The following is a 15,608-nucleotide window of genomic DNA, read 5'->3' as shown; positions in this document are numbered from 1 at the left end:
TCAGTGTAGTGCACTGAAAGTGCAAGTCTCAACTTCTTCCTACACTGTTATTTTAAAACAAAACAGTTCCGGAACGGTTTCTTTTTAAAATAAAAGTATAGGAGCTGTAAAATGTAATTTAAAAAAGTAGAGGAGCGCTGCTCCAGCCGCTCCCGCTCGCTTTGACCACTGGCTCCGCCACTCCAGGATATCGTCTGAACAGAGACTTGTCTCTGCGCAGCTAGGACTCTCCGCCCTCCAGTCTCCCATTCCCATTTCTTCCTGTGTTTAAGTAAATCATCACAATCGAAAAGGGTGTGTCCTTCCTTGACGGGCACGTTCAGATGAAACCCAGCATTACCCAAAGCAAACATGGTGGGAGGAGGATCACTGGTCGTTGTAGTCAAAACATTTTCAAGTACCATGTAGGCGGACAATATAGTATGGTCAGGGAGGTCCTCATCGGACTAGAGTCCTAGTCCTAGAGAGGGGAGTCACTCCCAGCGGGGATTGTTCTTTCTTACTTTTGTAGTGTTCATTATCCGATTTATGGATTTTGTTTTGGACATTAGGCGCCTCTCTAGGTTTTCAACGCATTACAAATAAAATAAGTTCACAGAACCCAACTGGTTAAAAAAGAAGTCTTATTCCTCAGTTCAGACTAAAGTGTTCTGTTCACCCTTCATCACACCAGCCATAATTCAAACCTGTGACCGAAGCTTGCTCACAAATTTAGACACCAGTTTTAAAGATATTCTAATCTGGCAACAGTTTGGCAACTGGCAGTAGGATTCCAAAAACAACTGGGCATGAGGACTCAAACGAGCTACACAACCAGGGAAAAAACTTATTAAACGATGGGGTGGGGACGGGGGGGGGGGAATTGGGGAGAAAGGACCTACGTGAGGAATGTATAATGGTATGTGCGAACAACAGTTTCAGGAGATGAAACAGAAATGAACACAGCTCAAAGGTGAGGAAAGAAGAAAGTTTGAAAAGATACCTTTCTGTAGCAGTACATGGCACAGCCAAGTATTGGTACTGGCCCTTAGTCAGGACCGCGGCACACCAAGCTAGCAGCATTCCCATCATAGCATGAACGATGGAGTGGACGACCTGTCGTGGGTGAATCACTTTTCCGATCAAAGCAAATCGAGAGCAAGGAATCGAAGGAACGACTGCAAGCATAAAACAATTGTGTTAAACAGAACCATTTCATAAATCAGTTTAAACCATTGCCCCTCAATCGTTTAAAATAAATGCCAGCCAGGAAGTGCAGATGAAAGATTAGCAGACTCATTTTCTGTACTAACCATTTTAGGTTTCTTCAGAACACATACTTAATACTTAAAGTAAAATACAAATTAAAACAGTAGGATCCGTCACTTTCATACTAGGATTGTGAACTATTGTATGTTTCAATGTACCAAAATACTGATTATTGCCATCTCCACCATACAAACATTTCCAAGGTGTTCTGGGGACACATTTCTTTTAATCAGAATTGAAAAATAATAAGCATCTAAACAAAGCACACAGCCCCTGCAAACAGTAAGCATAGAATGCCCCATCCCAAAGCATGAATTCAGCATTTCTAAAGCTAGATTGACAATTAAGAGCAGCAAGAGGGGCTATAACATGAACACTTGAGACGATCATGCAACATTAGCCTTTTTCAGAAAACACAGGTTAAAAGGCCATTCTAAACTGCAAGACTGTAGACGCCACTAGATCATAAACATTGAGGGGTGCACTTTGCAGAACACTTGCCAAATTTCGTAATATACAGCAGAAAAATAGGGACGAACCAATTGCGCCTTAAAATGTCCACAACTCACCAGTATAAAATTCCAAATTGAAGACACTTATGATCACAATCGCCGCAGACATCAGCAGCATACAAAACAAGGTATAGGAACTCCCTAAATCACCAAGAGAATCTGAAAGAAATTTTAATCAGATTAAACGTCCACATTATTTTGAAAATACATTGTACATAAAGACTAAAACAATGTCTGCCCAATGTTTACTCCGGTGCCATAAGCACAAGAACATGTTGGACATCAATAAGCTTATTAATAATTTAATTTCCCATGCATGCAATTAAAAGGTTAATCAGTGAGGTATTGTTTAAATCTATCTTGGCCAGCGTAAATATTTTCCTTGTTTCGATTCATATGATCCTTTATTATGACGGATAACTTGTAGTAGAACAATTCCCTGCCTTTCCAATACCCATCTACTCAGCATGTTGAGATGCCTTTTGGGACTACAGAAAATCAAAATGTCAACTATTTAGCTCCTAGGTGTAGTCTGGAGTCCCTTAGTCAGCATACACACCGCTACCGGAAGCTCCTTTTTACTCCCTAGGCCAACTGGTGTCACACAAATATACCTAACACGGACTCAGCATGTTTGTAAAACTATGAAAATGCATTAGGAAACTGTTCAAAGACAGTTTAAAGATAATGGATGTCTTAATGGACCAAACAAATCTTTAGACTGCATTTCGGGTTAAAGTCAGGTTTGCAGCACCCCATCTATTTGCTACAAGTTTCACAGATGTCATTGTTGTTTACAATTGGATTTCAGCAGCTGCTTTTAGCTCCAGGTTATCAAATCTTTCTTTGGATCCCTGGAACCACTGCGTAAAAAAAAAAAAATATATAAACGCTGGTGGTTGCAGTCCCATTTTCTGGCCGCCACTGGACAGGGCTCCCTAGTACATCATACACTTTAGATCAGGGACCCCACTACCATCCTTCCATTTCCTCTAGCTGTTAACTGCATGCCTAAAAGTCCAGTAGCTGTTAACATACATACTAAAGCCACAACATATAGTCCCAGACAAGTGATAATTTTCCCTTTTAGAGTGCAAACTGGTGTGCAGTGAACTGGCATTCATTAGTTTAGAAAGAAAGCCCACTTTTAACCACATTTGGTAGCCCCCCTCCGCCCTGTACATTTTCAGGGTTTTGGGCTTAGTCTTTCTCAAAGAAAGGCTCACTCCAAAGGCAGACAACGTGGCTCTGTTTTTATATGCTCTACCTTAAGTGTACTTATGACTCCCTAAGGCACAGGTAAACCAAAGGTGCTCCATAGTATCCCAGTGAGGGTACTCTGTCCGTTGGTAATGTGGCTAAGCTAGTGGTGGATTTTTACACCCATGTAAAATAGTTCCTTATCTTACTTTCATAGGATTTATACCTGCGCATCGCTGGCATACTCCCCAGGCTTTTAAGCAAATCTGAAACAAGAGGAAGGGATCAGGTTTTAGTGGGAGGAGAGGGAGAATGCACAAGTGCTTTTGCTGTTGTGTTGGTAGTTTCAGTTCCACACAGTGAGCGGTTTTGCTTCAAGGTGGTATGGGTCGGTAGGTGTGCCTGCACTGGAGTCCGTAGGGGAGGCCTTGAAATCCTGTGGCATACGAGTGAATTGAATGTGCTGTGAGTTAATAGTGAGATGTGGGGGCACACAGTGGGACCATCAGGCACACATCAGAGATTGGCACCAACATCGAATCAACAGTCGATAAGCGCTACAGAGCCAGCGATATCTCCAACGACCCCACCACTGTAATATAGGCCACGTGACTGAGACCCTGTCATACCCATAGGTGGAGTCACTAGGTCTGGGACTTTATTTCAACGGGTTTTGGGGCCCTGCGCACCGACCACGACAACTGTAAACCTATCTGGAGCGGGAAAGAACCTATGTGCAGTGGAGCCTGACCAGATGAACCAGGCAGGCACAGATGGGAGTGAGGGGAGCCAACTGGGACACCAAATTTCCAGCTAGAAACCAACTGGAGCAGCCAACCCAGAAACAGAAGCTCCTCTCGCCCTCCTTCTCCCTCTGCTGGAATCCCATGGGCAGCTTGAGCGCTCCACACGGACTGATGGGGTGGCTACAACTTGGCCTCTTGACATCCTAAAGGTGGGGAGAAGGTGCACGGCTAGGTCCCCCACCCTACCATCTGGACGGTGAGGGCACAAGAAATACAGTATCCGGCACAACCCTGTTAAGGTCTGAAGCCCAGAATACCTTTGCGAAAACCCTTTCCACACAGAGAATGAAAGACAGAGGCTAGGAAGCTGAAAGAAACCGCTGGTGAAACTGAACCCACGGCTGGGCGCACGAGAAACTGCAATCAGCGGTTCACACCCTCAACTCACTACACACTCTAAGGCAACCGCGCAGATCTATCCAAGCCATTACTATTGTTAGTGACGGAAAGGTCACAATAATTAGGGAGTAAGACCCCCCTCGGGCCTATACGAAGCGACGCCACACCGAACATCCCAGACCTGGTTGAAAACGATGTAGCCTGTCACTCTCACAATGAGAAACGAGTGATCACCACCTGCCGAAAACGGCCAACACAGAACTGTCCTACATACTGGCACATGCCCAGAACAGAAACAAACACTGCAGCAGCGACCCCCCACATCTATCTGGGAAGAGAGACATCTCACTTTGACCCACCGCCAACCATGCCTACCCTGGGCAGAGAAATCTAAAAAGGTGACCAAACAATGTAAAATTGACCAGTATACCACACCTGCCACGATCTTCTCGGCGGAATAATAACAGATACCATGGCAGATACAGAAAGCACAATATCTCTGAAGGACGTCATGACCGTGATAGCTAATTTGCGCGCCTCCATAGAGCAGAAGATGGGCAGCATTAGCATGGATATTTGACTCCTTCGACAGAACCTGACATCCCGGACCGGCAAGGCAGTACACTGCATATCCGGGGCGGAATATGGGTTACGAAACATGGAATAGTGAGATGTGGAGTTTTACAGTTTGGCTTCGGTGTGGGTTTAGGGTGTTGTGTTTGCCATGGGTGGCAGATGGATGTTGCGTTTGCAGAAGTATGGAGAGTTAGTTTGTTTAGTGTGTCGGGATGAACCTGATCCTCGTACCGGAATATAGGAGTCCAAACATTATTGCGTGCGGTTACTGTGTTTTCATCCCCACAATTTTGGCAATTCTTAAAGTAAGTTTGTGTAGGGATTTTGGGGGTGGTAGGTGAGGTGACGGGGCATTTAGGAGAAGACACCCCTCTACCTTAAAAATGCTCAGAGTGAAAACACCACAGTGAAACAGCTGCAGCAAAAATTGCTGCGATGAACGCATGTGAAACCGTTGCAACCTATCATACGGTGGTTAACGATTTTAGGTATCTTTCAGTGGTGCACCAATCTGCTTGGATCACGTGACCCCGGAATCCCAAGAAAAGACCTGGTACGTCATGCTGTAGCCCTTTACATTAAAGCTGCATGGTTTTCTTTGACCATGATTTCACGAGTTAAGTGGGCAAATCAAAGACATGTTTTTGGTGCTTGCCTTGAAGGTACGTTCCTCTATTGTGCATATTCCCTTGGGGAGGTTTGAAAAGGGTGATATACCCCAGATTTCCTTTTTGAATATTGTTGGGTTGAAGACATATGACATTGCTAAACCTCCGGGTTCTTAATGGTCTGTAATGGTGATTTTTTTTCTAGCAGGAATTCTGGCCCTTGGCCATGAATTGCTCTGTGAGCAAGCAAATTGTTTTGAAATCAATGCCTTTCTTTAATGATAGCTAGTATAGGGATCTCGGCGCTTGTGGGATGTCTTTCTTGCCGATTTTTCTGGTGGAACCCATATTCCTTGGATGGATCCTTTTCTTTAAAAAATCTCCTGCAGTCCCCAAATTGGAGGTTTTCTTTGCTTGCCTCAAAGAGATACTATCCATTGTCACTCTTTGCGGATGTTCGAGGAAGTGGCCATCTTGGGTTGCTGGGCACCTGCATCCTAGGACTGGGGCTGTAATCAGCCCGAAACCAGTTCAGACTGGGATGCAGTGCACATTCATAATGGATGCATGTCCCCTGAACGTGGTTAAGAGAAAACCCCTTTTCCCACGTGAAACTCCTGGAATGCTGGCTGTTAAAGGAAGGCCCAGAGCTTTGCACCAGCATCCATAGACGGTGCCAAGAAGCTCCTCTTCCTCCTCACCACTGAAGTCCCCTTCCCGGTCCTTGTGTGGCAGACTCCTTTCCAGTACGACTGACCTTTCTTCAATATCCGCTCTTCCTTGTTGTTCCCCCCCCCCCACTCCCCCAAGCCAACCCCAACCTCAAAAGCTTAATCCTGTGCCCAATGACGACGTGGGTACTCAGCATCAACGGCTACCAGTAACTGCAGCCAAACCACCTGTTCTGGCTCTGACCCTCGTCCCGGAAATCAAAATATCATGTATAATAATTTCCCAAGGGTCTTAAGATCTCTCCTGCACCAGTGTGCCATTGCTGGAACCCTCAGTGGTCACTGAGTAACAAGCATACCAAACTCTCAGGAAAAAACCCCAACCACATGCTGCAGGAATTTCTTTTTCAGACCCAGTGTATTGATCTCCTGGCTCTCTAGTGTTGCTAGTGGGTCTTTCCTTATCTACTGAGGGTCTCCTCTGGGATACAAGGAAACAATCCATCAAAACTCCATAAAGTGATCCATGGGTCAATTTTACACAAAGGTAACAGTTTCCAGCAATAACCGCTTCAAATATGCATTACTGGTCTCCCTCGAGCTCTCTGAACTTCGTGGCCTAGATACGAACACATTTTACATGCATGTTACTGCATTTTCTTTTCTAGAAAGGTCTGCTAATGAGCTGTAAAAGAACTAAAACTATTTCTTCTTACCAAATTCATTGTGCCAGCTTTTGTTTTACAAAGTTCACTTTCCTGAAAGTGTGATTTTTCCTTTGGCGTTCTCATGTAAAGATTACATTTTTATTTAAAAAAAAAAATAATGCATGTACATTCTCTCATTGGGTATTAACGGTTTGTACTGTACCTGATAACCACCCTGCAGGAGAAAACAGAGAAAGGAAACTGGTGTGTTTGAATCATCGCAGACATTTGTACCTGCTCCCTTGAGAGATCATCCGACAAATGGCACAGATTTTTCCACAGGAATTGCACAAATTGGATCCTGCAGAATTATAACATTTACAATACGAAGAAAACCTTAATAAAATAAAACTGTCTGTTGGCATTTAAAGTGGTATTTTGCCACATTGGAACTCGGAAAGCTAAAGAAAACTGCACAGTTAAACACCAGGAAATCATTCATGTTGAATACATTAGCCGATGTAGGGTCATTTTAGAAACTAAAATATTGTTATGTGCTCAAAAGTGAATAGAATCACAGAGTACCATTTTGAGTTTCGGCTATTAGGTGGCTCTGCCACCTAGAAGCTGAAGCTATTGCATTAGAGTACAGATAGGGAGAAAAGTTATAGAGGGGAGTGTGAGGGGAGTTTTCCTCAAGTCTACCAGCAGGTGAGACTATAAAACTATCCCTTGGTATACAGGCCCCAACTCTAAGTAAACATCTGTAATACCCAAAGTTTTGGTAGAATGGCAGAGCAGTGGGGGGCGCTGTTGAGCAGCCGACAAGATGGCCGCCTAGCTACAGAGCTCCGCGACCCACAGATTTCCATCTGCAAACAACGGCGGAATCCGCTCATTTTTACCCCCAAGAACCACACCGGACAGTTCCCCTAACCACGGGGCACACTATAAAAAAAAAAAAAAAAAAGAAACGCTGCCCACGGTTCAGCCGCGGCCGAGATACAACCGACCACGCCGGCCGGCCCTGTGCACCCGCTGGACCTGCCTCCTGAAACCTCGGAGGGCCGGGGTGCTTGGTGGCCCGGTCACGCCACCGAACCAGAGAGGAACACGCGGACGGGCCTCCCGACGTGCTGCTGCCATGGGACGAAGGACCGCACTGCGCCTTAGGACACCAGCTGGGGCTCCCTACGACCTGCCGCCGCGGGCCCTGCCGAGGGCAGGCGGCAACTGTGAGTGCCCCCGGGGGGTGTGTTGGTGCGCTGCTGCCTCAACGGAGCTCCCGCAAGGCCCGGCTTCATCTTCGAGGCTGCTGCGGCTCGCTCCGCCTCACCCTCCACCCCAGCAATACTTACCGCCCCCCCCTGGGCACGGCAGCGGTCTGCGGCGGCCCGTGCCTGGGCCCTGGATCATCAAGGCAATGCTGGCTGCGGCCCGGCGTCCTGCCCCAGCGTTGCTCCCCCGTGGGCTGAGTCCTAAACTCCAGATCTGCTCAGTGACGGCAGCTGCACTCGGGCCCCGGCGCCAGTGGAGGCGGCGGGAAGCAAGGGGGCAAAGCGGTCTCCCCGGCTCTCCCTCAGGCTGGGAGCACTAGGATTTATAAAAAAAATAAAAATAAATAAAAAAAAAAAAGGAGTCTGGGGGGGAGGGGGGATGCAGCTGAAGCTCAGTCAGCCATTCCACGCGGCTGTTTCCCCACACCAGAAGGCATCTCCCCTCTACTTGAGGGGAACCTGCCACAGGGGAGCTGGGACTGCACAGTACACCACGAGGGGTGAAGGCAAGGCACCCTGCTCCATCAGCGCCTGCAGCAACATCTCTTCGCCCTGTGGGCTCCCCCCACACTCACCCCATCCACTGCATTTTGCCCAAAGATTCTAAATATCACCTAATGCGATACTGACTTCACAGGAGCCCACATGACTCCCCCCAGCTATCTCCACCCACGGTGCCAACGGATGTCACGGAGCACCTGCTGACCCCACTATCATACAGCCCCCCTGGCCAGCCCTTCTTCACAGCGCACCCACTACCACTGCCCAACCCTGCGCTGACCACTATTAACTGGCTGGGGCAAATACCTGCAATACCGGGCGCTGATTGACTGCACGCCAAAACCACTGGCCAGCTGGCGCCCCAACTACAGGACTCCTGTACTACGTTCACCACCAAATCCACCCAGCTGTGAGCTTCTCCCCATTATAGCAATGTCAAACAGATCACAAGGAGCTAACAAGGTAGACGCCATTAGTTTAGTGGGAACGCCCTTGGGGAACTGATGTCCAGAGTGTTGGAGGTCATGGAGCAAGATTATGATATAGGTGTGCATTTGGCCAAAAAAAGACTTAACAGGGCTGGTCAGACTCTGGTAGAGGAGCAACACATGCTGTCAGGCATGTGGATGGATTCGGAGTGGAGTAGGGGTGAAGTCAGACTCGGTATACATTCAGCGTGCCCAAATGTACTGTAGGTCTGCGCTGCATTCTGCTGTCAAAGGTGTAAGGTGTAGTTTATGTATGCAGGGCGTTATATGTGCACAGCACGACCGAAATGTGTTGAATTCCTTGCTGTAAACTGATGTGTGTAGTTGGCCATGCCTGTGGTCAGTGGAGAGGTGTATACAAGTACATTGTAGCCATTAATGGCGCTTTATTAGGGCGCTGTGAGGAATCTGAGGGTGTCCTCGCTTCTTTCTCCAATATATATTCTCCCCCCAGGGGGCCAGTTAAAGGCCATCACTCTTGGATCATGACCCTGGGGGTGGATATGCTAGGAAGGGTCACCTGGGTGGAAACTTGTGGAGTGGGGATAAGGCACCCTTGAGTGAAGCGCAGTATTCCCCATTTCCATTCTCCGATGATTCAGACATTTTCCCAGGCATTTGTGGTTTATTTTCACATAGGGCATCTCCCAACAAACACTAGTCAGGTACTGGGACGAGGAAGACACTAGAGCCATACCATCCTATCCTTATTTAATATTACATACACAAACATTGCTTAGGCAGTGGGATGAGGAAGAGGCATCAAACACTGAAGAAAGACTTAGTTTGACAAGAAGCGGTCTAGGCTTTCTGAAGCATTAATTGGTGCCGGGAACTTTAAATGGAGGACACAAAAGGCGAGAGGGACTTCGGTTTCGTCTGGGAAACACGGTGGGTCACAGGACGAGGCAGTGACCCAGAGAAGCTGCCTCAGCATAGGGGCAGGAATCGAGGCAAAGCCAGGTCGAGACACGCAGGTGAGCCGGAAGAAGCAGTACTGGCATTCTGGAACGCTGCAGAGACACCGGGAGCATAGAGAAGCTCCCTGGGCGTTCACAGCTATAGGAGTGAAATGACAGTGCTTACCGGTGCTCCAGGGAAGGCAGCAGGGTGAAGCAAAGTCCTTTAAAAGGGAACCTGAGGTCATGGATGGTGGCGCGAAGGAGGTTCTCCAGCGCCATACCGACAGACACGCGACTGGAAAACAGTGAGTCTGCTCAAATGCAAGGAGACCCCAGGGCATGTCAATTATATGAAAGAAAGCTAAAAAATGTTGAGCAGATGAAAGGTTTCAGAACAAGGGGCTGAGAATAATTAAATTAGCATTACCAAGAGTCAAGTTAGTGATAAACATCGTCAAGAGGCAAACAAGAATTGCCTAGGTCGCACTTGGAGGTTTTCAGGAAGGCAATTGTGCAGTGTGATTTTGTAGTGGTCATCTAGCCATGTTTCAGTTGTGAATAGATTTCGATGGCATGTTTGGGCATATACCTAGTGTTGATTGATATGATAATTTATATAGCGCCTATACACAATGTGTTTCAAAGCGCTTCAAGGCAAGGGAGGGAACAAGGGAAAAAAACTGACATTCTTACAGGCCATGAACAGTAAGGATGTGAAATTAACTATCGTACTCGGCCTGACGACATTTCAGATAGTGCAAGAGCTAAAACATAGATAAGGAAGAGGGGGAAGAGTGGGAAGGAAATGGAAACAGACAGGCGACTACCGTACTAGGCCTGACGACATTTCTGGTAGAGCCGGAAAAAAAACAAGAGGTGAGGGAGAGGGGTGCAGAGAGGTAGGGGAGGAACAAAACAAGCAACTATCATATTGGCCCGACGACATTTCAGATAGTGCTGGAGGGGTTTGGGGAGGAAAAAAACAGTAAGGGGAGGGAAGAGGCGACAGATGAGGTTGCTATCATGCTAGGTCCAGGGACAATTCTGATAGAGTAAGTGCATAGAAGAAAGTAAGGGGAGGAGATAGGAAAAGGGAGAAGGGAAAGGAGGAGAGAACAGAGTTAGTCAAAAGAGTGGAGAAGCAAGAGGGGAGAGTGAATACAATTGCAGAAGTCAGTAGTAACACATAATGCTGCAAGCCAGGATACAAGATGAAGATGGGAACAGCATAATTCAGGGCCACCATGAGTACAAGATGCAAAAGAAGTTCAGCATGAGAGTTGAGAAAGGGTGACGCACCATGAATGAAGTCCATAAAAGTCAAATCCAGCATTGTCCACAAGACGGTGAAACCAGAATGTATCAGGACAGACTCCTGCAGAAGTAGGCTTGAGTAGGGTGAGGGGGGAGCAGGGTAGAAGAATCTAGCAAAACAGGCAACACCTGTGTGCGAGAATGGGGTTGCAGTGGATCTTGGTGTGCTTAGACTTGTTTAATGGTCCCTGACATTTTGGTGTTCCATTGAGGCGTTTGTGGTAATGTGTCCGAATGGTTGAGGTTCGGTGGAGGTTGCTTAATCGTTGAGTAAGTCTCTTAATTTGATAGCTGGGTTGATGTGTGCTTCGGCTTCGTCCTTGTTTAGATTCAGTTCTTGGCATCATGCTTGTGTTCTTGTTATATATGGAGTGAAGGTGGTGTTATCATGCCATCTTTTCCTTAGATTCTCTTTTATTTTGGGACTCCAGATGGTTCTTTGCTTGTATGGGCATTAAAGTGTCATTGGAGGTGTGTGGCCCTGTGCTTGTTGCGAGGTATGGAGTAAGGTATAGTGATGTTTCTCTTGTGATGGTGGTTCTATTGGTTGCATTTGTTGGGGTGCGGTCTATGGTAGTGGCGACTTCCATTTGCAGCGGTTGAAGGTGTGGGTCCGAGGAGATTGGTCCTTGTTCAGATTCTCTTTGGCGGCGTCCAGTTCTTCGTTGGACCCTTTGATGGTGTCTGTCCGATTAGTAGGTTTCTTTTTCAGACTAACTCTAGTCGGGTGCCCTGTTTAGGCGTGGTACAAAGCGTAAGGGGATTTTGCTGAGGATGGGGTGACAAAGTTTTCCTGTATCACTTGGTAGCTATCCGTTTGTGGTTGTAGGGTTTGGCGATCGCCAAGTGATCTTAGTGAGGGCACAGGCCTAGTATTTAGGATGGTATTCAGTGGTGATGTCCACCTGGATTGAGATTCCTAGATGTGTACGAAAGCTAATTTCAGCTAGTGGTTTACTGTTACAAGGTACCCTTGAAGTTTGGGATCTTTGACAGAGTGAGAGAGGTCTAGTTTTCAAGGTACATGCTCAGTGAGTCAGGTAGACACCTAGTTTTGGCCGTGAGTCAAGTAGTCAGTGATGGATATTGGGAGGGAGGCTTAAGTAACATGGATGGCAGGTAATCAATGAGAGGCATCCCGCTGGAGGTTTCCTAGATGGAGGGAGTAGGTAACTGTGGCAGGCACTAAATCTGGACGCCCATAGTGCTGACTACCATAGTGTTGGAAAGCCCTAGGTAATACATATATGCCAGGCACTAAATCAGGACACCTAAAGGTGACTTTTCTGGTTGGTTGTGGAATGATCCGGTTGTCGCAAAGTAACAGGCACAAGATTAGAAACACCTAAAATAGAATTTCATGTACAGTGGGAGAAAGGCCTAGGTGCCACAAAATGGCAGGTAGTAAATCAAAGGTGAATAGAGTTGATGGAGAGGCATGAATGAGCTATCAACAGCTATGAGTTCTATCAGCGCCCATCACCAAACCTATGTGATTTGTACAATGGGCTATTTAACAGAGGGGAATTGTGTCCTATGATGAAGGAAGCTAGAATTACTCTTATCCCCAAACCTGGAAGAGATCACTCAGTGTGAAAATGATCGTCCAATTTCACTTCTGAATGTGGACATGAAAATGTACGAGTTTGTACATTAGAGATGTGATGCATGCATTGCAGGCGGGGTTCATTAGTCATATGGGTATGACAACATTGGGACGGTTAATATACTTGGACATAAATTAATGGCAGCCACAACGCAGCTTTGATTTTTTTGTATTCTGCGAAAGCATTGTATCGTGTTAACTAGACCTTTCTGGAATTTACATTACACAAGATAGGCTTCATAGATACTTTGAGAATGGTACGTTATGTGAATAAAGGAGTGCAAGAAAACATTTGGGTTAGTGGCGTACTGTAAGGAATTTAAATTATATAGGTGGTACAAGGCAGGGCAGTCCATTTTATTTAACAATACTCTAGAACCTTTGATTGTGCTCATACGACAGGGTCCAAGTCTCGATGGACTGGGGATTGGATCTTTAGACAATAGAGATTTGGTCTATGCGGATGACTTTGTTGCTACTCTTTTGAACAAGCGAGAATGTGGGCCTGCTTGAATAGAGATTTTTGATGAAGTGGGGAAGTTGTGGGACAAAGAATAAGTCTAAAACAGATATTTTTGCTGTCTTATAGAGGTCTCAGAACTGACTTTCGTGATTGGAGTTGTAAATAGTCTTACGATAGTGTGAAGTATTTAGGAATTACATTGGTTCAGGATTTTCAAAAAAAATTGAGGTTGTCAATAAAGGTGGTAACTGATATGAAATAGGTAATTAATAAATGAGTCATTCTAACTTCAATGTGTGGGGTAGAATTAATGCAATCAAAATAGCATTACTTCCTAAAGCTCTCCATCAGTCACTGCCTCTATGCTTTTCAAAAAACTATTGAATAAGATGGACAAGGTTTTTTAATATGTTTTGTGGAGTGATAGAAAATCTAAAAGAATTCTGCATTAGTCTGCATTACACTTTCGCCAGGGATAGCAAATGGGGGTTTTGGTTACCCCCAACTTGGGCAGGCATCAAAGGCTTCATACTTCAAAATCGGCAATGTATTTTAGTAACAAAGATCTTGCCACTAGGGTTACTAATGGAAGCTCAAGCAATTTTGCCATTCAAGCTTGCAAATCTCTACACCATGTCTAAACCACTGCATATTACAGATTACTTCCAACTAGATCACTTGCATGTACGATAATGGGTGAAGAAAAAGAAGAACGCCTCCTTGTGGAACAAGGAGGCGTTGTGGAACAAACCGACTTTTCCAATACATAAGACGTTATGTTGGAAAAGGTGGACCAATAAGGGTATTCTAGAAGTGAATGGCCCGTTAGAAGATGATTGTTTGATTAGTTTTGATGTTTTATGTGACCGATACAATTTGCAAGCAAGGGATACGAAGTATGAATACAACTTATTGTCGGAGAGAATTGCTTAACAAACGCTTCCTTGGTGGAAAGACCACGGCTATGTGTGATAAAGCCTTATACTAGAGTGGAAGCGTGTACTGCCACAGTTGAATGGTTTTACTAAGCCCTTAGTTGAACTTCAGAGAAAACTGTCCGAACACTGGGTACAGGATGTCCTTGGTTGCACAGCCCCTGCCAGATTCAAGGTGCAGAGCCTTACCAATTATTATCTACTGAGTGAGGAACTTCTTGAGTGGGGATCTCATAAGGTGTACTGTCGCGACCCGTATGTTAGTGCTATTAAAGTTGCCAATGGTTTTCTTATTTTATTATTTTATTCTAGTGTCGCAAGGATGTAGGTCAACACGGAGACAGAGTCCCTCAGCTCCGTTTGTAAAGTAAGCAGTAGTTTGTTTGTGCCTACACCTCTTTGTGCCAAATTTCTGATGTAAATGAATAAAAGTACGTAGTGAAGTTTCTTCAAGTATATTTTCTTAATTTATTTGATATATGTTCTGCCCATATGGATGACACGTGTTTCGGCGTTTCATTGGCGCCTTTTTCAAATCCGGGCTGAATGCAAGCGTAACATGTAATAAAACAAAACACAAAATATAACATATGAAATAGCATTTTAGCATATTTTGTAACACATTTAGTAGTTAGAATAGTGACTTAGGCTGTGTAGTATATCCTTTTAGCATTCTCAAATTGCATGAACACCTAAAAGTGCAGCACCTCTTAGTTACCTCTAATGGTTAAAAATAAATCCATTACAGTGACTATGTTAGTTTTTTAAAATTAAATTTGTGCAATCCGAAAAAGAAGTATGGGATGGCATGGACCTAACAATTTTTGGCTGTCAGAAAAGCATGTGAATTTGTTTTCTTACCCTTATTGAATGTAATGCGAATCTCCCTTTCCTTATTTCCGGGAATTAGTTTTTAGTTGAAGTGTATCACCGTAGTTCCAGGGTTAAATCCCACCTAGAACAAATTTGGTTGTTCTGTTATGCTAACATTAGCCTTTTAACCTTCTATCGGATTGATTCTTTATGCATGATTCCCTGGCATATATTTAGACACATTTTAAACTCTAGTAAGCATGACTAGTAACATCTTTCTCATTGCATTTATGTAAAAAGTGCTATTCATATTTGCAATCCTCCAATCGCATTACATATCCTTGGTCTCATGCATTCTGTTACTCTAGCGGTCACTAGGAATTACTTTTTCAGTTACAATGAGTGGTAACCGATTTTCTCCCCATTTGTGTTTACCAAAACACCCTTTCGCGTGAGTTTGAAATCCCAACCAAAATATATTTTGTTTATGCCACTCGGCATCAAGCGTGCTGAATTCTACATTGAGCATGCTTGTAGCGGTGGTCTTTCCACCCCTTAAAAGCGCTTACCTACAAAGTTCTCTTGCTCATGCCTCAAGCATCGGGGGTCCTGTTTTGGTTCTGGCAAATCCTTGTTCATAAAGAGTTAAAGATTGCTAGTCCCTCTTTCCTTTTGTTCATTTACAAAATTCGGCGGCCATAC

The 15,608-nt window shown here is 45.2% G+C and overlaps 1 protein-coding gene across 1 annotated transcript in view; it reads right to left on the bottom strand.

Moving 5' to 3' along the window:
* The window catches only part of NDC1 (NDC1 transmembrane nucleoporin), a 367,243-nt gene that overhangs the window by 292,617 nt on the left and 59,018 nt on the right, over positions 1-15,608 (bottom strand). The window contains exons 3-4 of the mRNA XM_069642162.1: positions 1,818-1,919; positions 983-1,157 (exon numbers count right to left, since the gene is read on the bottom strand). Of these exons, the coding sequence (XP_069498263.1) occupies positions 983-1,157; positions 1,818-1,919 (277 nt within the window). The remainder of the gene's footprint in view (positions 1-982; positions 1,158-1,817; positions 1,920-15,608) is intronic.

This window comes from Ambystoma mexicanum, chromosome 1q (assembly GCF_040938575.1).
Source record: "Ambystoma mexicanum isolate Mex_15411 chromosome 1q, UKY_AmexF1_1, whole genome shotgun sequence".
NCBI lineage: Eukaryota > Metazoa > Chordata > Amphibia > Caudata > Ambystomatidae > Ambystoma > Ambystoma mexicanum.
This window is presented reverse-complemented; position numbering and strand designations above follow the sequence as displayed.